General features: G+C 36.6%; 1 protein-coding gene across 1 annotated transcript in view; it reads left to right on the top strand.

Moving 5' to 3' along the window:
• The first annotated feature begins 1,163 nt into the window (after positions 1-1,163).
• LOC140157353 (polyamine-transporting ATPase 13A3-like) overlaps positions 1,164-24,327 on the top strand; it is a 64,169-nt gene continuing 41,005 nt past the window's right edge. Inside the window, exons 1-7 of the mRNA XM_072180521.1 lie at positions 1,164-1,310; positions 1,610-1,719; positions 4,309-4,476; positions 10,458-10,516; positions 12,543-12,674; positions 13,659-13,739; positions 14,703-14,772. Coding sequence (XP_072036622.1) covers positions 1,633-1,719; positions 4,309-4,476; positions 10,458-10,516; positions 12,543-12,674; positions 13,659-13,739; positions 14,703-14,772 — 597 coding nt within the window. The 5' untranslated portion in view covers positions 1,164-1,310; positions 1,610-1,632. The remainder of the gene's footprint in view (positions 1,311-1,609; positions 1,720-4,308; positions 4,477-10,457; positions 10,517-12,542; positions 12,675-13,658; positions 13,740-14,702; positions 14,773-24,327) is intronic.

The raw sequence follows: 24,327 nt of genomic DNA, 5'->3' as shown, positions 1-24,327 counted from the left end.
ATTAAAATAAAGAAATATAAAAAGGTAGGCCCTAAATATATGCTTATACCAATTTTGCTCACATTGCTATATTTAGACTTTGTCAATTTATTTCGTTCCAATGACCGGTCAGAATGGGAAACTTTGAAAATTCATAATTCGAAAAGTTTTTGACCGATTTTGACCATTTAACCACCAAAATATTTCTGTTGATGAGTTCTTTCCAGAAAACAATCTTTTTGTAGCAAAAGGGGCAACATGAAATTATGATGGTCACCCCTAGTAGTAGGCCTATGTAGAGCTGTAAAAAGCATGTTCAGTGATTTCATCCGGAGAATGTAGAAATCCATGAATAAGCAAAATTTTAGCACCTTGCCCAGCACCTTTTTTGGTGTCGATGTGCAAACATTAAGCCCTGTATTAAAGACAAAATAAGTTATTTTACATGAATCTGTAATTTCTCTACTCAGTAGAGAAATTAGCTACATGCATTTGAACGGGGCTTCAACTTTATCAATAGGGCCTACTGCTGCTTTCCTCGGTTCTTGCCAAAACGTTTTAAAATATCTAATGACAATTTTAATGATTTATCCTTCAATTTTGGGCATTTTATATACAATTTTACCGTTTTATACTTTCGCTGGGATCATTTTGCAAAATTTATAAAGCATAAAGCAATAATTTATACAATAACAGTGAAAACTTGTCCATGAATGTCTTCAATTAGGCCGTCACGCGTCATTTTACAAATTTTCGGCTTTTTCAAACTAAAATTTTACACAATAATAGTGCCAAAATTGTCCACCAAATGGCTTCAATTAGGTCTTCATTTTGTAAAAGTTTCTCACTTCTGAGGGGGGCACATCAGATACCCCCCTGCGTCGCGCAAGCGCTCCGGGATGTCCGCTACGCGGCCATTCTATTTGACTAAGATCTATTTTGCGCCCCCCGGTCTACGAATTCCTGGATAGGCCTACGCGTCTGAATAGGTCCCAAAATCAAAAGTTGCAATTTCAAGGAAGTTCAATGGGAACGCAATTCCCGGACGCAATTGAATCGTTAAAATTGTATTTTGGGATTTCCCAGGGGGATTTCCAGAGTGCAAGAGTGCCCTCACGTAGCGATCGCCGTGAACTTGATTGAGGTCGACTTTATAGTTTCTTGCACTTCAGCCCTGGAGCGTGTACATGTGATACAAAGACGAACAGAAGCTAGCACTCATGCACTTGGCCTTGATATTGACCTATTCTCGAATAATATTTGCCCATATAATGTGAATGAATTGAAATGTGTGCAACGTTGACCTATACTGGAGCGTGCATGCATCAACTGTGAGTATTATCATACCCGGGATTTACCGTTTTTATAAAAGTTCTTATAAATTTTCGTGTCAATTTGTAACTCAGCTCAGTGAAATTTGTAGGCCAACTTTGAAACTATAAACTTTGAAAGCTGCAAGAACCGGGATTAGCAGTATCGGGAGCACTTGAATGGTCCAGGGCACTTCCACACTTGTTTACATGTATATTTCATTTATTTGTATTAATTGTGTGCTTGCTGCTCCAGTTTGGAATTATCTACTGTAAACAACTATTTACAAGTATATTGTATAATTATTGTGTCTGAATAGGGCCTATTACCACAAAATATGACATGAGAGAAAACTTCATGATGAAGGACATTGATGAGAAGCGGCTACCGTCGCATGTTACGGTGGAAAAGCAGAAAGGGGAACTGATTGTACGTATACAATTCTATTTATATCAAAAGAGTTTATATAAACTATAGGCCTAAATCATTAAATATTAATAGGCCTATAGACCTTAATCGGAATTTATATGGGCCCGTATTCCTAATGTGTGCCTAGAAGCTTTTTATACTAGGCTTTGGCATAGGCCTAATCGCACCACGGCCTAAGGAACAGGTGATCCATAATTATACACAAACAAAAACAAAACAAAAAGGGGAAAAACACACTATGGGGCAAAAAATTCGGGCCTAAACGTTTTTAAATTTTTGTTAAGTATTTTCTTTAAATTTATACCGTAGGCCTACTTTTATTTATTTAGGGCATAGGCCCTATTTATTTTATTTTAATAGCATTGTCGTTTATTTTTAATAGCATTTTCATTTATTATTATTTGTTTATATAGGGCCTAATATAGGCCTATGTCTACATAATTATTTTGTAAGCTTTTGTAGTAGGCCTACTAGTATTAATGTGTTCTATTGTGCTTATTTTGTAAGTTTTATTATAGGCCTATATTTTAAATGATCAATAGGCCTGTGAATAATTATTCTTTTTCCTAGCCTACTTTTTGTGACCACCGCAATACATTTCGAGAAAATGTCACACAATTCTGACATTCATTTTTTCGTAGAATATAACTTTTTGTGTTTTGATGAAACGTATCCACTGCCCAGCTCGGCACAGAACAGAGCAAAATATTTGTTTTGTTCGTAAAATTGGGTCAAGTGCGTCGTTTCCAAACTATAGTGTTTGCCTCAGGCCTATTCTTGTTCATTTGTTCAACTCGGTTTCAACCCTAGCAGGCCCGTACGCAGGATTTCATTTGGGGGGTGCTGATTTTGAAAAAGTGGACCTTTTTCCAAGGGGGGGGGGCGATTTTGTGAAAAGTGGACCAAATTTGGACCTTTTTTGTCCAAAAAAGCGTAAAAACCCCATTTTTTTTGCTCGCTATATACGCTCGCAAATTCTGAAATTTTGGGACTTTTTGTACACTTTTCCAGATTTGGGGGGGGGTGCTCCGCACCCACCGCACCCCCCCCCCTGCGTACGGGCCTGAACCCTAGTATAATGTTCATTCATTCTCTCTACTGCACTGTCTATAGTTGAACTGAAGGGATCGACTTTGCAGGCTACATATCCCATAAAGGGTGTAACTTTTGATTTTTAGGGTCAAAATTTCAATCCACTTAGGGCTAAATATGTTTCTGTTTACTGAAATCATGCAAAGAAGCAACTTAAATTCCAGTAAAATAATGTTTCAAGGCTTGAACCTTTTGATTTATAATAAAAGAAAATTGATATTTCCATAACATTTTGATTAATCTAAGAAAAAATGTATTTTACATAAGCTCAGAAAATTATGAAATGGAAGCTGGAATACAGGTGAAATTCCATTCCAAAGTAAGTCAACAGATTATAAGTTAAATTTTATACCATTTTCATGCTTTGCTTCTAAGTATTGAATTTCAATTGTGACAAAAAGTAAATGACAACAAGTCGTTAAATGAGGCTTTTTTTGGAAGTATTTTTTTTTAAAGAACACTGTATGGTGTTAACCTGCATGTGGAGCCTCCGAAACAGGCTTTCTTGGGTAGGCCTATCAGTATATTTTTCAAACATTAACCATAATATCAACACTTTTTAAAATTAATGACATTCTGCTCATATCAATTACAATACAGATATCAGTATGAAAACACTCCAATTTAGATGTGCAAAGATTATAATTAATCTTATTGTTATAATGATGTATATTCTTACGGAGACTTCATTTGTTTCGGAGGCTTCAATTGTTAACGGAAAGTTACTATTGGGTCCCATTTTCAAACGGTGATGTATCTCCACTGTTTAAAAACAAGTGACTTGAGGATCTACTTTGCTACATTTTGATAAATAGATTGGATGAGCTCTTTTATTTATATAGGCACATTCTAGCTGGACAGTTTGTTTCGGAGGCTTCAAAAGAGTTAACGGAAAATTGATTCTATGAAGTCAAGATTTTATAAAAACTTTAAAAACTTGCAAATCGGCTAATTTTTGTTACCCATTTCATGTCAAGAAAAATGAAGAAATTACAAAGAATTATGAACCAAAGCTATACCCACAAAGTTTCTTAACAATTGTTAACGGAAAATGAAGCCTCCGAAACAACAAATATCGAAGCCCGGTTCTCAAAAATTCAGCGCTGTTCACAATTAAAACTAATGTGGCAGTTTTTACTGAGCATATGACTACACTTTCACCACAAGAAAAATTATCCATGAACTAAACTGAAGCAAACAAGGCTTTACAAAAAATGTTAGTGTTGCTTTAGTACATCAAAAAGGCCATATTTATGAACATGTTAGCGTGCCAAAACTGAACGCAGTAACTCCCAAAAATGATTATGTTACCCAAGGTAGCTGCTAACTAGATGACATGTGGCAAAAAATCATGGAATTCTGTAGCTTTATTAGACTACTATACGGATCAAAATGTTAAAAATCCAAAGTTACACCCTTTACCATGAAATTGACCCTATAGCCAGGCTGATGCCAATCCACTCAATTGATAACAAAGGTTTTTGTTTACTATTTCAGGACTGCTGGGGCTACAAAACTAATGAAGCCAAGACAATTGCGTGTTATATATTTGGAGTTCTTACGGTTGGGTTTTTATTTCTCGTGTTTTATTGGAAACCAGACTGGAAGTTAAAAGCAACGAGCTCAAGATGCATGCTGCAAGAAGCAGACTGGGTGCTAGTAAAGGTGAAATTTTAATTTTATAAGTCACCAAGAAGCAGACTGGGTGCTAGTAAAGGTGAAATTTTAATTTTATAAGTCACCAAGAAGCAGACTGGGTGCTAGTAAAGGTGAAATTTTAATTTTAAAAGTCATAACTCATTATTAACTCGTATTTAAAACGGTTACCGGTAATTGTTGTTTTTAGGGTTAGGCAAAGTTGTTTTGTTGTTGTTTTTGACGCGGGCGGCAGATTTATTTTTTTTCGCTGCCTTTAGGGGCAATTTTTTTTCGCCACCGAAGTTGCCCTCGAAGTTGTGTTTTTTTGTTGTTGTTTTTTTCCAATTTTAATGTATACCTTTATACAGACTTCTCGTCTGGTTTTGTAGGAAGTGTTGAGAAGTTTATGACCAGAACCAGAACCAGAACCAGAGTTGGGTAGGGAAAAGTCGTGGTCTCCGCAAAACAGGGGCTATTTTAACGTGCCTCCTGGCACGTTCGTGCAGTGAGATTAAAGATCCGTGCAGTGAGCATGGTGAGAATTAAAATTCCGTGCTTAAAATATTTCTAGGCTAGCCATTCAACTGATTCAAGTTTCAACAGGTCAAATGACCAGGAAATGAAGCTCTTCCACAAAGTAAGATCATGACAAATCCTATGCAAATGATATTTGGTAGTTTTCTTTTTTTATTCAACCGAAAATTCGTACAACGCCTCTGGTTTAGTCAAAATTTCCCGGCCACGCCGAATCCGCTTCTCGCTGCATTTACTTTACGGAATGCTTTGAGAAGAGAGCAGGGTACAAGTTGCATCCTGGCTCAAAATAACAGTGTCAAGTCAGCAGTTACTGGCAAGGCCCCTTCCTATCTTGGCCTACGTGGCCCATGTGCTTTTCCTCCCATTAAAGTCGCCTGTAAATATGGTAAAGGATTGCAATCCTTTCGCTGACATCTTTATAGCTCTCAACCACATAAAAATATGATGAAAATATCATTAGGTCCCACTCCCAGGGCCTAAAAATAGTAGGCCTATTTTGGGCCATTTTCTATATAGGGTCCGACTCCGATGTGTAATAACATGAATTTTACAAGGGCCTCGAGATCAGGGGCTATTTTAACGTGCCTCACTGTCACGTACGTGTCGAGATCAAATATTCGTACAGTGACAATTAACAATCCGTGTAGATATGCTTTAATAGTATAGACAATGGTAGAGCCTTTCTTACGGTCACATTCAGGTAAAAATGTCAATTTTTTATTTTTGAAATGCACTGTACTTCATCAACACTTTTATCTCATTGCACGAACGTGACAGTGAGGCACGTTAAAATAGCCCCTGCTCGAGATTAATACTTTCTTGGCATCAGGGAACAACATAAAGTTGACAACATAAAGTTGTCAATAGAGCTGACTCTGACCCCAGAACTCAGGACCGTTCAATATAGGCCTACATAGTTTTAAGGGAGGAATATGAAATTTCAGATGCCTTCGGAGGCGGGATATGAATTTTTTACTTGAACCTTAAGATTTTAATGTAGAAAAAGAAGAAAACAAGGGGGGGGGGATCCGAACATTTTGAATAGCCGCGAGTGGTGGGGTGGAAGAACGCAAAATTTATTGTCGTTTTTTTTTTTTGTCAAAAGTCCCACTCCCCCTTCTGGCATAAATACGATCATGGAAGTACTAGTACTTCCATGATACGATCCATAATAATCATTCGTACATTCATTGGGATATATGGGCCCACAAATGTAGAAAAGTTTCTTCTTGCTTAGGAGTAAGGTTTGTGAACTAAAATACTTGCATGAGCCCACCTCATGGGCACGGTGGTTCAGTGGATACGGCCTTGGACTCATAATCCGAGAGCTTGCTCGACGTGCGTGGGCAAGGCGCTTTGCCTCGCTTGCCTCACCCCACCCAGGTGCAATGGGAAGCTGCTAGGGGTAGTCACAGTCGTTGTACTGATGAACCCTGCCTCATTTGTAGGCTGCAAACGTGGTTCCGACATATTCTAATGAATGCTTTGAAAGTGCTTTGAGGCCTTTTACGGCATAAAGCGCTATATAAATATCTACATTTTTTTTATTACCTCGATAACCCCTTATAGTTAGCATTCGAATTTCCTTATGACAGAGGGGAGGGACACACTTGCAGGCTATGTAAGTTTAGCTTTATAGAACAATTGGTTTAAATGGGTATTGTTTTTCGACAGTACTCATTTTTAATTTTCATATACTATTTTTTCTTCGTCTGATCCTCATTTACTGCGAAGGCAATTTTGAGGATAGCCAGCAGGTTGTCTCAATGAACCAAACTAATGCAAATATTTTCCTTACATTCGTCATCTGTGCCGTGTGAATAAGCTTTGTATTGTCAGCTCTGACGTGCAGACTGACTTTTATTAGAGAAAAGTTATATTATTAGTTTTTTTACTTTTTTTTTTTTTTACTTTTGCTCAGTTTTTAATTTATTAGTATCTATTTGACTTTAGTTTTTACTTTTCTGTGACAAAAGAGTCTGCCTTGCAAATGGCTATTTTATAGCTGCATTATGATAATTATTTCGGAAATATCAATTGATTAAGTTATGAAAGTATGCCTGGATTGTAACTTCGATAGGCCCAACGTGATAATGAGAGCACCACTTGATCTACATTACAGCAGAAGACAACGCGTTCTAATATAAGGGACTGCATGGCAAATGGCTATTTTATAGTTGCAATTATATTAATATTCCAGAAATATCAAGTGAACATGGTTATGAAGGTATGCTAATGGAGCATTACTTGTTCTAAATTTCAGCAGAAGACAAGGCGTTCTAAATTATGACAAAGGGACGGCAAATGGCTATATTATTGCTGTAATTATATTCCAGAAACATCGAGTAAACAAGTTATGAAAGTATTACTCCCCCCCTCCCGAGGGGTCACTCCTATTATGGCCTGTACACCATCCGCGATAATGAAAACGCGTAAAAAGGGTAGTTTTTCGTGGGTAGGCACGATACGCGCGTATTGTGTTTAGGGTGTCAAAAACATGAAAAATTGGAAAAAAGGGTAGTAAAATTGCAATTGCTAATACGCGGAAATGAAATTTAGGGTATGAAATTTGATGCAAGGAATAAAATCCTTGCTACCCCCCCCCCCCCAGGCTTATCAAACACGATGGCTTGTGCTTTATCCCGTATCTTTCGTTTTCCTCTCTCTTGAATAATTTCTTATTAATGTCTTATTGAGAGGAGGACTACTAAAGACCAATACCCAACGAACAAGTTAGGGACTGTGCAATAATTATGAGCCGGGCACCTTTGTTTCCAATGGACATTTTTATTGTGAAGTGTCATTGTACAAGGAATACATAGCCCCTGAATGAAAAGTATTTAATTAAATTTTTTTTAGATATTTATATAGCGCTTTATGCCGTAAACAGCCTCAAAGCGCTTTACATTTATTCCGCCGTCATTAGAATATTAGAACACGTTTGCAGCCTTCAATTGGCGCAGGGTTCATCAGTACGACTGTGACAACCCCTAACAGCTTCCCATTGCACTTGGGTGGGGTGAGACAAGCGAGGCAAAGCGCCTTGCCCTAGGGCGCAACACGGTGGTGGGACGGTGGATGCACATCAAGCAAGCTCTCAGATTATGAGTCCAAGGTCGTAACCACTGTGCCACCGTGCCCCTTAATTATCTTTGTAATCACTCAAAAAGCATTTTGTGTGAATTTTACATCCGAACTAGGTGCTATTAAATTTTTATGAGCCTTTTTATTTTACATGTTATAGTCTATGGGGGCGACGATTAGAAATGGACGGCAATATTGAAAAACCCTCATTTTGGGCCATTTTAGACACTAAAATGCCCATAAACAAGAATAGCACTTAGTTCTGATGTAAAATTCACACACAATGCTACCTGAGTGAGTACTAACATAATTAAATACATTTCATTCGGGGGCTATTATAGCAAAAACAAAAAACGTCCTATACCTTAAATGGTTATGGAACAAAGTTGCGGGGGGTAAAATTTCCAAACAGCCTGCCAAAAAGTGCTACACCCCGCCCTCTCGACCCACCAAAAATATCGTGCACACCCCCCGGCCTGCCAAAAAGCCTTTGCCCCCACCTAAACATGCCAAATTTGTGGGATCCCAATTTGCAAACCTAAACTGGTCCAGATATATAATTGCGAGAATTAAAGACTAAAGTTTTCCTAAGCCTTTTTAGAGCGTTTTACTTGCAAGATACCCCATGAATGTGTGTCATTATGTGTGTCACATGTCTGGGTGAACATAAATAATCAATTCTCTATTTTACAGACCCTGAAAGAAGTGTAAAAATTACATGAATGATATACCAAATGGCTTAAGATGGATCTTCTTTTTGCAAAATTTTCCCTGTGTATGGATAAACAAGTCCACCTTTTCGCTTCTGGCCACGTGCCCTGCTGGTGTACTCAATAGGGTGGTGTTGTTTCATATTTTACTAAAAAATTATTTGAATTTGCATTCATTATAAAGCCTAGAATGTACTCTCTAATTTGATACCAAAGTTAATGTTCTGAGATTTTAAATAAAACAAGTTATAAGTATCACTGTGTATGCTCATACGTGTTGGTAGATAATCAAGCAAAGTAGATTTAAACTGTCATTCAACACAACATATAGTCTATGGTAGGCCTACAACACACATCCTCATCAGGAGGGCTCCAATGATGAACTGATGGAGTTGAATGTCCTGCTCTTGACCTTTGATGTCCTTTCTATTGATCGGATTAGGGCATTATAGAGCTCAAGTCCTTGATCACCAGTGGCGTACCGTGGCCGCCCCTTCCCGGTGGGCTGAAGAAAATCCAATTTTGCCGCCCGAATTTTTTTTACGGTCGTTTGAAACAGTGAAGAGCAAAAAAAAAAAAAAAAAAAAAAAGGATTTATAGGCGCTACCGCCCCAAAAGCAACACATTTTGATGTATAGTACAATTTTTTCCCATTTTCCGCCCTTTTTCTTTAATAATTCTTTTTGCCGCCCTTCTTCTTCCGCCGCCCAATCTTCTTCCGCCGCCCCTCTTTTTGCCGCCCCTTCTTCTTACCGCCGCCCCTTTGTTTTGGCCGCCCCCTGCTTTGACCCCGGGGGGCTGGCGCCCCAAAGCCCCCCCCCCAAATACGCGCATGATCACGGTTGAGCGCTGGAGTGTGTTTTCTGATTTGAAGGGCCGATAATCCGATCAATAGAAAGGACATCAACGGTCTAGAGCAGGACATTCACATGTTAAAGCAATAACTTATACAACATATCCACAAATGGCTTTTAATCGGCATTCATTTCACCAATTTTCTTTTCAAACAAAACTTGTTCATCATAACTTCAGTACCAAAATGGTCCTCTAAATGGCTTCAATTGGGCCTTTATTTTGCTAAGGGTGCACATCCCCCTCACACACCCCTAGGATGCGCAAGCGATACGCGATGGCTGACACATCCGCCGCTCCTAACCGTTCCGCCGCCGCTGGTTACGCGCGCATTTTGACAAAAGTCAAAAGCTTGAAATCCTAGTTCCGCGTCCGAGGGCACAAATGGTACTTTGCTGACAAGGCTCTTTTTCTTAAATCCGGTCCTGGGGGGACTACCTCCTCGACCCGGCTTGACCCATTCTCCGATGCCCACTACACTTACCAACGTGCAGTGACTTTTTCCGCCTAAAATAGCCCCTGCCGCAAAAATATATATCTTGCCATGATTTAACTGCTTCAGCATGGAGGAAATCGTGTTTCTGCATGATTATTCCAAATCGAATTATAACAAATTCTTGTCGAGCATGATATAGATTTCATTGTAGCCTAACTTTAGTAACATCATCATGGACATCACGATCAGGAGCTCAGGGAACACGAAATTTTGTCGATTTTTTGGTCAAAACTGCAACTCCCCCCGGCGTCATATTGAACGGTCTATGTTATGTTTGCCATGTTTCTTGATAAGAAATTCACTTTTTTTGTTTTATTTCTATTTTATAGGATATGTATCAACGTTTTCACGTTTCAAAGATACAACGTCAAAAGGCATCAAAGAATGGGTGAGAAATAACATTCATATTTAATTTAAAAGTATGTACAATGACAAAAGCCTCAAATTTCTTTTGAGGAAGAATTTTATTATAGGCATGGACCGATCATCTATATGCTCAGTCTCAAAAATGAAGAGAACTTGATAACACATCATATGTACTGCGAAATATATCCATTAAGACATAAATATATAATTGAGATAAATAATGACAGATTTCATAGTACATAGCAATTTAGACATAATACAAATAGAGATAACCAATGACAGCATGCATATAATTATTTATCTTCCAATAAATATTATTAATAATACAATACAAGAATTATTGGACAAATGTGTAGGCCCCTACCAGCCAACCATACAGGCTGGACACGCAAGAATTGACTTCTGTATCACAATATTTATAATTATAACGCAATTATAGGATCTAAAATGAGCCTTTATTGCGTTTCGACAGTATTTTTTGTGGGACATGAGAGCACCTCAAACCTATCGAATTGCATTCTGAATACGAAGCATGTCTTTCTGATATCAAATAATTTTCATTTTTGAAAATCACAATATAATACAAATTTTATGACAAATTATAAAAATTTGATATTTTTCAAATTTTTGATATATAACAGTCCTCGAAGTAAATTATATAAATCTAATGACATATTCTTAAAGTGTATGTAGCAGGGAGGAAAAGCCGACGGTCAATTGAAAATGTTGACCTTTCATATTGAAGATATGGATTTTTTTCCCAAAAAGACCTAAATTTTTTGGTGTTTTGGGAAAAAAATCCATATCTTCAATACGAAAGGTCAAAATTTTCAATTGATCGTCAACTTTTCATCCCACCTACATACACTTTAAGTATAAATCATCAGATTTATAAAGTTTACTTCAAGTACTGTTAAATATCAAAAATATCAATTTTAATGATTTGCCATAAAATGTGTATTAAATTGCGAATTTCAAAAATCAAAATTATTTGATATCAGAATGACATTCTTCGTATTCGAATGCAATTCGATATGTCTGATGTGCTCTAATGTCCCAAAATAAATACTGTCCAAACGTTCATACCCCAGCCCTTAAATAAATAGAAATCTCCAAAAACAAGAAACAATGCCAACTCAATCAATGAATTCAAAACTGAATGCAAAAAAACCCAAAATATACCAATATAAAGAAGCTGGCAGTTATTGAAAAATCAGCCAAATATTACTATAGTATTATTAATGAAGTGAATTAATCCACTGACAAATGCAATCAAGCCAAAAATGATACTTCAAACAAATTAAGTGCCCTACATACATGACATATAGGCTAAAGCGTAGTAGAGATTGGAGACAATCTATACCCGGACAATCTCATTAGAGAATGAATTTGGAGAAAACCTGATGATAATTACAAACACTCGCTGAGCAGCCAGACATTCCCTCTAAGCTTTTAATCCGATAAGCTGATTATCTATTTGTTTCCATGAATTGGAAGACATTCTTTGATGTATTACTGAGCTCAATCATCTGAAATTACTGGAATGTGAGCTACCCAGGCTGGTGGCTCAGCATAGTATTTTATTAACAGAAGGTTTTCTCCAAATTCATTTTCCTAATGTACTGGCGAGATTCTGAAGGACTTGACAAAGCATTCAATAACCTGTCATTATGTCGCCATTTGATCCTATTGAGATTCTTGACCTTGGCAATCTCCGTAAACTCATTAACCAGCTAATGTAAACTATTATATTCCTGAATTCCTTTTGGTAGACAAAAAATTTGCAACAACTTTCACGAAAATCGGAGCAACTTTAATTGTTGACCCCTATGCAAACTGGAAATTGACCCTTGACCAGTTGCAGCACATAACTTGGTTGAAAAAACAAATTACATATTTGTGATCCTTATAGGCCTAGACAAATAATTTGATGTACTTTGAAGTGATATTTGAACACTTGCCATTTTTGACCCCTGTAAAACAGAAGCTTAACTTTTTATAGCAATAAGTGTAAAATGTATTGTATTGTGTGCTAATGTGGTTTACAGGCCCTGTCCGCCAGAAGTTTTGAAAGAAATACTACGACGAGATGCTATTACCAACGACGAACTTCGTCTTTTTAAATTCCAAAAGATGATGTATGTCTGGGATCCCAAGGAGAACACCTTTTTCCCACTAAGGTAATATGAGAGGATATTTAGAAAATATAAAATCTCTCACGTGCAGTCAGGCTTATAGTTACTTGTATTAGCCAATAAATTATAGACTGTTCAGTGCAATAGCTACCCAGCATTTGGCAATTTACACATATAGATTGTACTCATCTACATGGCAGCTCAATAATATATAGAGTCGGTGATTGTGGTTGGGTTTCGAATATTTATATACAGAAATAATAATAATAATTCTCGTGACATTCAGAGTTCTGTCAAGGTCCAAAAAATCTTTAAAAACATTTCCGAAGTCGCCAAAAAATGGCTGAAAAATCTGGGATCCAGCGATCCTGTCCACTATATTTGATTTTGCACGGAATTCTTTTATGCTCGTGCATAAAAATAAGAATTAAAATGCGTGTCTCTTTGACAAGAAAACACAGTACCTAACTTATCCCATTAAGGACTCACCATTAGACTTCCAGGGGAGTAGAAAGTTGCGTTGGAGTCGGGGAAACAAAAATTTCGCCGCCGAATGTGGCTAAGTTTGCTTTTTTTTCGCCGCCTTCGGTGTCAAGGTTTTTTTAAATTTCATGCATTTATACACAGGTAGGTGTGGAATGTTTTTTTATAGTGTTGGTGGGGATTTTTTTTTTTTTTTTTTTAGTGGGGGACGTTTTTTTTTATCAAAGCTTCCTAACCACCCATTGAAGTCTAATGGTGCGTCCCTTATGGGGTACATTAGTAAATATTCTGTAAGTTCAAAAACAAAACATGGATGTGGGCTGAGGTGAAGCGTATTTTGGAATAATAATAAAAATTATATGCCAGCGCCAAAATTTCAGTGAAATTTAACGTTTTAATTTTTCTAAAATACTCGCATTTTAGCACCTGTTAGCATGGTCAGTTTAAAAGATATTTTCATTGAGTAAATAATTGGAAAACCAAAATAAAAGGGCAATTGTAATAGAACAAAATGAACATTTTCTTTATTATTCCTTTACATTAAAGGGCACTCGAAGTCGACATTCCAGTTCAAGAGCTCTTAAGTCGATATGGCAATGGTATATCTGAAAAAGAAGCAGAAGAGAGGTAAGATGTTAACAATCGAAACCTGAAAACAAAACCCACACAAGTCCATACTTTGGCCAAATTGAGTTAACAGGGCAAGATGGCTGACGTGCTCAATTGAGGTGATAGCAACAGTGAGGACGAAATAGCTGGTAAAAACGCAGAAATGAAGCTGTTCACAGAAGAAGAAAAAAAGACTGAGAGCAAAGGGTAAAGAATACACTAACTATATGTGATTCAAAAAACCACCCAAGTCCGGCATACACAATGACCCCCCCCCCCTCCAAGTCCCCGAAATGCTAATCGTCATACCTAATACAGTTTAACCCACTCATTTGCATGTAAAACTTATCCTATTTACCAGGGAATCTAACTGAAGGAATTTAAATGATTCACAGTTGTTTTTCTCAAAATCGCTTTCCATGGACTTGTTTGTTTGTTTGTTTTTGGGTGGGTTTTGTTTTCATCTTTTCAATTTGATTTCTGGGCAGTTTGCTATTTAATTACGGTAATAGTATCAGATCGGAGGCAAAGAGTTCCCATATCTGAAAATCCTGATGGTGTCAAAATCTGCCCATGAAATGTCTTGATATATCCACAAATGTCTCGGTTAGTAAAATCAATCGATCGAGTCCACTTATTTCTGGAATTTGTCCAGAAATTTTACTTTAATTAGCCAATTATATATACTTTAAACAGCTCGAAATCGGCAGGTATTGTTGGGCTTTTGTAATGGTAATAATTCTGGCTATAAAATATCCCGATCTGTCCACATCGATCGAGTCCACTTATTTCTAGAAATTATTTGTCCAGAAATTATACTTTAATTAGCCAATACTTTAAACAGCTCGAAATAGGCAGGTATTATTAGGCTTTTGTAATGGCAATAATTCTAGCTATAAAATATCCCGATCTGTCCACATAAGTCTTATTCAACAAAAGTGTAATAAATAACAAAATAAAATAATATATTTTTGTATCCAGGCGATTCCTTTATGGAGCCAACGAAATCTTTATTCGTGTACGCCCAATATTGGTGCTTCTGGTACAAGAGGTAAGTGTGAAAGGTATTCCAAAAAATATTTTCGACCAGCTTCAAGCGCCGCCACCGGCAGTAACCTCAGGAAAGGAGAAGAAGCAAGGTTGCCAGTCTGACGAAGTGCTGCCTAGCAGCATCACAAGTTTTAGGAGTGTTCATTTTATTTGGCCTATCTTCACCCACGCCTCACTACACACATATGATTGACGCCTACATTGAAGACTAGGAAGCCACATTTGCATAATGCTCACTTGACTGTGAAACAACTTGTTGCTAAGTTGCCAGTTCTGAAGTCATGCTTACTATGTGGTCAATAAAAACTTTTGTGATCAATAATTTATCCGGTACACTGAACTTGATAACAATAGAATGTGGAAAGATCAATATTGATTTTTACACTAGCAAACACACAAGATGTCCATAATATTGCTTTATTAACTTTTCACAGACCTCTATAGAGGCCCTGCATTCCTTTATCGATTGGCTCCAAACAAAGGATTTGAACCGGTGTCCTTCACCGTAGTTATGGCGGAGTGCAGTCCATTCAATCAAATGTTGTTATCAACCTATTCGATCGTAGTGCAGGGTTATATGAGCGAGACGAACTGTCACGGTAGATTGCAATCATGCTTTTGTTGAATGCATTTGAGTAGTCCGACATATTTACGGGATTATACGTCACATGCAAGGCCTCTATTGCTGCATGATAGTTTTGCTACCCTCAGTTATTTCCTTTCTTTGCACTTTTTCATATTATTTTTATTTTGATTAAAATAAATATATGAATAATGAAAATCTCATGAGTAAGAAAGCATTTTCTACATTTTTAATTTCTGCATTTATCACAGCTTACGTCAAATAATTATATGGGTAAAAACAAGGCCTATGATGTTTCAATGCACATAAATCGATAACTAGTTTTAAAATATAAAATTTAAAGTAGGCCTAATTAGAAATGTCTCATAAAATTCATGTAGGGTCATGGCCTACTAGTACTACATGTATACAGCAGCAACGTGTCTGTGAATAAACATTGACCTCAAAATTGTTACATGAGCATTGAAGCAATATAATCAATAGCCTACATGACCACTGTCAGGGGGGTGACACTAAATTCACGGCTTTTGTTTAGCCACGCAAACCTATGGCAAATTTTGTTGGCTTGCTCTCAACAAAGTGAGGCAAGGTATCGATCGGTTATGAATAATTCACATCAACTCTTACTCAGCCCATGTGATTGAGGTTACCACATAAAGGTGTCGTAAGTTTAGCGAATCGAACCTGCCTGGAACCTGTTGAAGATAGTAAAAAGCGCCCCCAAACAAGGTTAGACCGGGCGGAAGTGGGTCAACCACTATGATCCCATCAGGCCACAGTGATTTGTTTCTGCAAGAAAGTCTTTTAATTTGATAAGGGAATGTCTTGTTGATATAGTAATGTCGAAATTGAAACTAACTATCGATAATAGAAAGGAAATATACGACAAGCATAAGATATGAAATACAGTGAGTATTTGAAGTCAAAAAATCATTTGACACTTCACGTGACCTTCCAAAATGGCACCTGCGGCAATAGTTTTTGCCATGTGCTTCCTCCCTGTGGAAAAGTATCCCGAAAAATATCAATCTGCACTAATACACTTATTGGTGTAGCCTGCCAGTATGAATTATTGTTGAAAAGTAGAATAGCACCGTAATTTTGACATTTAATTGTATACCGCCACTAATAATCCAAAAATCCGATCTTTATTCATCACGTCTATTGGCTCATTTTCTTACATTGAACTATTATAGGCACTTCAACATCGATGATAACCAGCGTACACCACAAGACCCCAGAAAAAAAATCATAGGGTCACGTCAAGCCGTCTGTACACCTGTCTTTACACCACATTTCGCCAAAATACATTCTAGAAACGCTTGCTGTTAGAATACGAAAAATTTTAATGCTAATTTATTGCACATTCTAGGGAAGCGTGGTTACCTTTTTAAAATAACAGAGTGAGAGGGTTTTCAAGATAATATTTTTCCTGTCAAAACTGAAGCATCCTCTGTATAAAAGAAAATATGAATATTAACTGCACATCATATATAACGATTCGTGATACCCAATTGTGGCACATTTGATGTCGTTTAAGAAGCAGAGAATTTTATTTCAATTTTATATACGCCAAAATATTTTTTTTTTTGAGCAAGAATAAGGATAGAAAAAACGTTGAAAATCCTATGTGAATATTACATTAGACCCGGCAAAAGATTACTGTTTCGTTTTTATGGTAATCTAATCTTTTATTTCCTGAAAAAACATTTGGGGTCTAAAATGGAATTTTTATGTAATTGATAAAAACATCGAACGTGTATACAAGAAAATGGTAGGTTTTCCTCTATAGTATTTTACTGACCATGGAAATGTACTGAGACACAAGCACGTGTCAAAATCGATATAATGTATTGTCCATACAGACGCCCAGTTATCATGTTCATTATTGGATTTTTTTTGTATAAACACGCAGTTAACAATAATTGAGCGCTAATAATACACATAAATGTTTTTAGGCAAATAAAATCTGCCTTTGCTTGTCACGTGGTAGGCCTATGTTGAAGTTGCGATTATATCTTCCAATAAGTTTCAAATGAATTCCAAGAAGACAGGTAGCCGAGTGGTCTAAGGCGCTGGGTTCATAGTGTATCCCAAGCAGTCCGCCGCCGTGAGTTCGAACCCCGCCTCCGCCAAACTTTAATGAAGTAAAATTAAAATTAAAATTTTACTTTTAAAAAATTTCATATTGGGGAAATGTGACTGGCAGAATTTATGTATGGCGTGGAGTGGTGTGACCTGTCTTCAATCATATAATAGATTGAATACAATACCGTTCTTTAGAGACTAATCTTACAGGTGCAAGTGATTAGCATTTCTTTGACATCTATGGTTCAATGCATCGGTAGGTCCTACTGCATGAACGTGAGTGCGGGCGATATAGTCAAAATTGTATTCATCTATTGTTATGGTAGTTAATCCGATTTAAGTACGTCACTTCGCCAGCGTGCCTATAAACGTATTCTGTTAGGGAGTAGCCTACATTAAACAATTACAATTTCAAACTTTGTGATTGGCAATAGGCCCCTACCGGTAGACCTACATTAAAAAGTATGCATGGGTGGTGACACCCAGGAGCGATTATAGTATTTGTTTCCTAGCTACATCATATTTTGATTGTTTCCGTTTGCCATAATTTAACACAGAATAAAAGCAAAACTCACTGAAAAATAACATTTGCTGAAAAATCAACTAAATTTAGGGAGTGTTCAGAAATACTTTGTTGGGGTGACAATATATTTTTTCGTGCTACAAATTGTTTAACCCCCCATCCCCTCTTCGTGAACCAAAAACTTTGTTGACCCCCGGTCTCACAAGTTAATGGACCTAAAACTGTTATGACCCCCACCCTCATATTTTAATATTTAAAAGTACAAAATTATTTTGCCCCCCCCAACCTGTACCATTGTACATCAAACGATAGAGGACATAATATTATTAAATACTACTAAAACTTGTATTCATGTCAGTGTTGTGAGTCGGTAAATTACCGGTTAATTTACATGGTAATTTAGTAAAATAGGGTAATTTTTTAAAATTAAAACTTCAAATAATATTGTTTTTGTTAAAATGTACGTTCGGCACATAGGCCTACGCGTCATGGCCTACTCTGCCTGGCAAAGCTAGTCTGGTCGGAATGTGCTTAATAATTATGTTTCGTTCGGTAGCCGATACAAACGGAAACTACTCTGTCCCTTCATCAAACGTCTATTATATTAACGCCCTCTGGCCAGGTCAGACCATCATTTTAATAACAATATGCTATTAACATATGAATTGGACACATGCAAATTACGAAGTGTCACATCCTGATTTAATAATCCTTGCCACTGTGTGTGTTGTGCATGAATATGCAGAGAAGATGTAATTCGCCAGCGAAGTGATTACGTAACTCCCTGGTAACTGGATCACGCACCTTTTGAAATTGATAGTATGCTATCGACTCGACTCGACTTTGTGTTACGATCATTTCGATCGTGGTGTAGAAATCAAAAGCGTGATCCAGTTGACAAGGTGATAATCGGATTACACGTAACACTTCGCTGGCGAATAAAGAGGAGAGTCAACGGAATTATATACTTGAGATAATCCCGTAGGTAATCCGGGAGGTAATCCTGTCGTATCTATTCATAGTCCTTTATTCTCAAGTAGTTAGACATCCACCTGAAATATCCTATGATGTTATGTGTGTGATCGCCCATGGTTGACCGATTTTCATTTCATAATTGGAAATATTTCCAATGTTTCTATAGAGAATTTGTTGAAAATTATGAAACGCGTGTGTTAAGGACCTGCTGCTTGGATGGGATACCACATGTGGATAATACAAGAAAGAAATCGAGTGTTGTAAAATATCCCACCAAATCCGCCCTTTTTTGTAAATATATAAATTTCTAATGAAGACATTTTAGGATTTTTTACAGAGGTGATGATTGTTGATTATTTCCATTTTATTTTTTTAAATGTATGTTCCTGTCAATTCCTGCAAACCTAGTAAAGATATTCTGATAATTGAAAACATTCTCTATCATAAATAATAGAGGCTGAAAGTGGCAACTAGCAGCAAAAATTATAATTTGCCATGGAACTTCAGTCATATTTTATCTGAAATCTGACTAGATGACAGGGTCTGCGTGCATGGTATGCATGGCATGACGACAAGCACGCACTGACCTATCCCTAAAATCAGTTAGCTGCAACTTGTGTATCACACCCATCCCAGGTTCAAACCCCATTGTGGTATTCTATTGTATAAGCGGCTAAATAGGGTGATCATCATTTACTTTGAATGAGCCGTCTCACACATATTTTGTTTGAGGATAGCTGGATCAACCTCCTCTTTATTACATATTCTCTGGTACATATGTACATGCTACACAAGTCAATCCATAAATCAATCAACACAATTTAACACAGCATTTAGTCAACACCTACCTCTGACAATGTTTGACACTAACTTTTTACGCTTATTTCGTGCTAAAATCAGTTAATAACAGAAAACAAAAGTACAACTAACTTGTATTTGTCATAGTTTTGCTTTCTGCAAGCATGTAGCTTGATAATCATGATAATGAAGTACGCTTAAAACTATTAACTGTACACAATCATACGTTGCTATGCAAAACTGGTTCATCATGGTGTCGATAAGACTTTCGAAATGAAATGATTTCAGAAAAACTGCTGCACCCATTTTCACAAACATGGTATCATTCTGCTCTTGAATAATCATAGAAACTCCATGAATATAAGTTGACTTAATATTTCAAATCAAAATGGAGAAATAATAAGTTTATTTTCATGTTATTTGCCACATGAAACTTCAACATCCTCCTACTCAGCACCAAGGGGGTGACACTAAATTCACGGTTGTTCTATTAGCAACGCAAAATCTATGAAAAATTCAGCTGGTTTACTAGCTAGAAAGTGAGGCCAGTTATCGATCCGTTATAGCTCGTTATGAATAATTCATGTTCGACCCCTTGGATCATGTTAATTGAGTTTGGCAAATAACAACGTTGTTAGTTTTGCGAACTTTGCCTGTTCAATGAGAGTATAGCACGCCCCCAATACATCTGGGCACAAACCAGGCGAAAACGATCCAGTTTAATGAAATGGCGGACGGGTATTCCCATCAGGTACCAGTGATATGTTTTTTCAAAGAAAGTCTACTAATTTCATATGAAATGACATTTTGCAATAGCAAAGTCAAAATTAGGACTTGCTGTCAATAATATGAAGGAAATATGTGACAGAGGCAAGGTGGGAAATTCAAGTAGTATTTAAGTTATAATAACATTTGATACCCGACCTGACCTTCCATCATGGCGCCATGATTCGTCTTATGTATTTCTATTATGCTCTCTAGTAAAATAAAATACCAATCTGCACTGAGCAGACAATGTTACTTGGCTCCCAGCATGAATTATTGATTTTATACGGAGGTAAAGAAATGCACCGTGTATGTGCATGATGTGCAAGCATACTCCAAATATTTACGGTAAATCTGAATAGTGGTCACATGTACTATATGTTGACATATCATGTGTTCGGGAAATCACGTGGCAACATTTTAAGATTTCAGGCTTGTTTACTAGTTAATTGCCATTTGTACTCTTTATTATTTATCTTTGTTAGTTAACATATATTTTAAATGCTGATAAATCGTGGCTGCCCATGATATCTGTTAAATTCAATGTTTTATGAATATAATTCTACCACGCAGAGGGGGTCACGCAGCAGAATTTCACATCACCTGACTTAGCTAGATTTCGAAGCTCTGCTCTTCAAATTCATGTAACTTTCAAAGTTTATACATTTAATATATTTAATATGATACTAATTTTTTGTTATAACCAACTGGTACACGAAATATACTAGCTTATTACCTATACAGAAAGGTGATTATCAGCCTTCACTCAGCAAATTGACATGCCTGGCATATGCAGCCATTCTCCGTCTGGATTACATGACTGTCGCCCTCAATACGTCTGGGCACAAATTTAAATAACAATACGCTATTTACATATCAATGCGGCCTCATGCTAATTAAAGCTGCCCCATCCAGGAGTTCATCTATGTCAGCACTCCAGTACATCAGCGTCACCAAAACTGTTCAGGAAGCTACAATCAAGGAAAAAAGTCCTTGGAACGCTTGGCACACTCTGTCGAAATTCCGTGCAGAATTTCTTATGTTCATGGAAATGACCTATATTGTGTTTGGGAAGAAACATGACATCTACAACAATGATTTACCCTACCCCTCTCCCCATCAAGCAATGTTGGAACACATTGTGGAACCGCTGAAGACATTGGCAGTTCTCAACATTGCACGGGGGGAGAGGGGTGACAGTTTTCCGTTATTTACACGCAAGCGTTCCAAGACTTTTTCCTTGATTGTCTCTACCGAATGCAAAATATTTCATCTAAATTTCGTTTTTGTCTCATAACTCAAAAACGGAATGTCGTATGAGCTTCAAATTGCACACGATTTGAGAGTTGATCATATGCTTTGTAATCATAATAAAATTGTTAATAAAGAATTTGGTTTATTTAGGAGTGGTCATTGGAAACACCCCTATGCTAAATTACTCACGTTTCTTAATCATGGCTCTAAAATGCTCTAAAATGTCGTTTTTGTCCATAACTCAAAAACAAAATGTTGTATGAGTTTCATATTGCACCAGATTTGAGAGTAGATAATATCCTTTTGAATCATAATAAAATTTTGATAAAATTGTTGGGTTATTCAGGGAGTGGTCACTGAAAACACCTCCTATGCTAAATTACACAAGTTTCGTAATTATGCCCTCTACTGTAGTCAAATTTCGTTTCTGTCTCGTAACTCAAAAACACTACAAATACATTTATTTACAATATCACAATGTTTTGCAGCATGTTTCCAAAATATTTTCAATGTTATTAAAACTTCAAACATTTTGTACCCTTTATGATATAACCCAACATGTAAATGTTTTGTCTAAAACTTGTGTTTGCTGAGTATAGGCATATATAAATGTTTTCTGGAAAACTTGTGTATGCTGAGTATAGGCATATCCGAGCGAATCACAAAGATCATGATGTAACAATTTGAAACAACTCATTTCTGAATATTATTTCTATTAAGACACGCTTTTGCGATGAGAAAAACAAGAAAAAAAAACACACAATTGAATATACTTTTTAAAAAAAGACCACCACTGGGACTCGAACCATTCACATCGGTCAATAGTCAAAAGGTTATCAGTCTGAGGACTAATCCGCTACGCCACGCTGCCATTTCGCAATCGAAGTAACAAGTTTTGTTCTTTTATAGTAATCAGGTATCGGGGAAAGTGTAAACTTGTATAGAGTGCTTGCACGAAAGGTCATGAGTTCAAATCATCCTCCAGACACGCTCCATAAGATATGCTAATGCATGGAGTACAAAGAATTACTTTGATCAAAACCAGTTAAACAGGTGATTGGTATTGTACTCCGTGCATTTGCATGTCCTCTGGAGCGTGTCTTTAGGATGGTTTGAACTTTGTGATCTTCCATGCAAGCACCCTATAGTAGAAACCTCAAAATGTATCAGTTTACCATAATGACAAAATGGTCCAAAATCGATATTTTATGTTTTTAGGCCGCATCTCACGAAGCGTCACGTTCGTTTACATTTGCTATACCAATTGAAAATGTTTTATTGCAACAGGAATGATATAAAATTTGTTAACAGTTAAGTTTACCAATTTGAATTGAAATAAATACGCATTTCTGAATATTATTTATATTAAAATACGCTTTTGCGATGAGAAAAAAAAACAAGAAAAGAAAAAAGAAAACAACAATTGAATATACTTTTAAAAAGACCACCATTGGGACTCGAACCACATCGGTCAATAGTCAAAAGGTTATCAGTCTGAGGACTAATCCGCTACGCCACGCTGCCATTTCGCAATCGAAGTAACCAGTTGTGTTCTTTTATAGTAGTCAGGTATCGTGGAAAGTGTAAACTTGTATATTAGAAATGGCAAAGTGTATCAGTTTACCATGAATTGAAAGAAATACATATATATTTATTTCAATTCAAAATGGTAAAGTGTTAACAAATTTTATAAGAGATCAAGGTGTCATTCTTTGCATTAAAACATTCTCAATTGGTATAGCAATGTAAACGAACGTGAATGTTTGAGATGCGGCCTCAAAACATAAAATGTCGATTTTGACCATTTTGTCATTATGGTAAACTGATACACTTTGCCATTTGAATTACTATACAAGTTTACACTTTCCCCGATACCTGACTACTATAAAAGAACAAAACTTGTTACTTCGTTTGTGCAATGGCAGCGTGGCGTAGCGGATTAGTCCTCCGACTGTTAACCATTTGGCTATTGACTGATGTGCATGGTTCGAGTCCCAATGGTGGTCTATATTTTTTCTTTAAGTGTATTAAATTGTTGTTGTTTTTTTCTTTTCTTTTTTTCTCATCGCAAAAGCGTATTTTGTTATAAATACTATTCAGAAAAGCGTTGTTTCAAATTGTTACATCATAATCTTTCTGATTCGCTCGGATGTGCCTATACTCAGTAAAGTTTTAGAGAAAACATAAATTTTACACGTTAGGTTATATCATAAAGGGTACATAACGTTTTAATAACATTAAAAAACCCATTTTGGAAACATGCTGCAAAACATTGTGATATTGTACGAAAAATGCATTTGTAGTGTTTTTGAGTTATGAGACAAAAACGAAAATTGACTCAGTATCATACAGAAGAGGGCCATAATTACAAAACTTGTGTCATTTAGCATAGGAGGTGTTGTCAGTGACCAATCCCTAAATAACTCAACATTTTTATCAACAATTTTATTATGATTCAAAAGGATATTATCTACTCTCTAATCGTGTGCAATATGAAGCTCATACAACGTTCTGTTTTTGAGTTATGGACAAAATCGACATTTTAGAGCAGTTTAGAGCCATAATTATGA

The sequence above is a fragment of the Amphiura filiformis genome, chromosome 7 (assembly GCF_039555335.1).
Source record: "Amphiura filiformis chromosome 7, Afil_fr2py, whole genome shotgun sequence".
NCBI classification, from domain to species: Eukaryota; Metazoa; Echinodermata; class Ophiuroidea; order Amphilepidida; family Amphiuridae; genus Amphiura; species Amphiura filiformis.
This window is presented reverse-complemented; position numbering and strand designations above follow the sequence as displayed.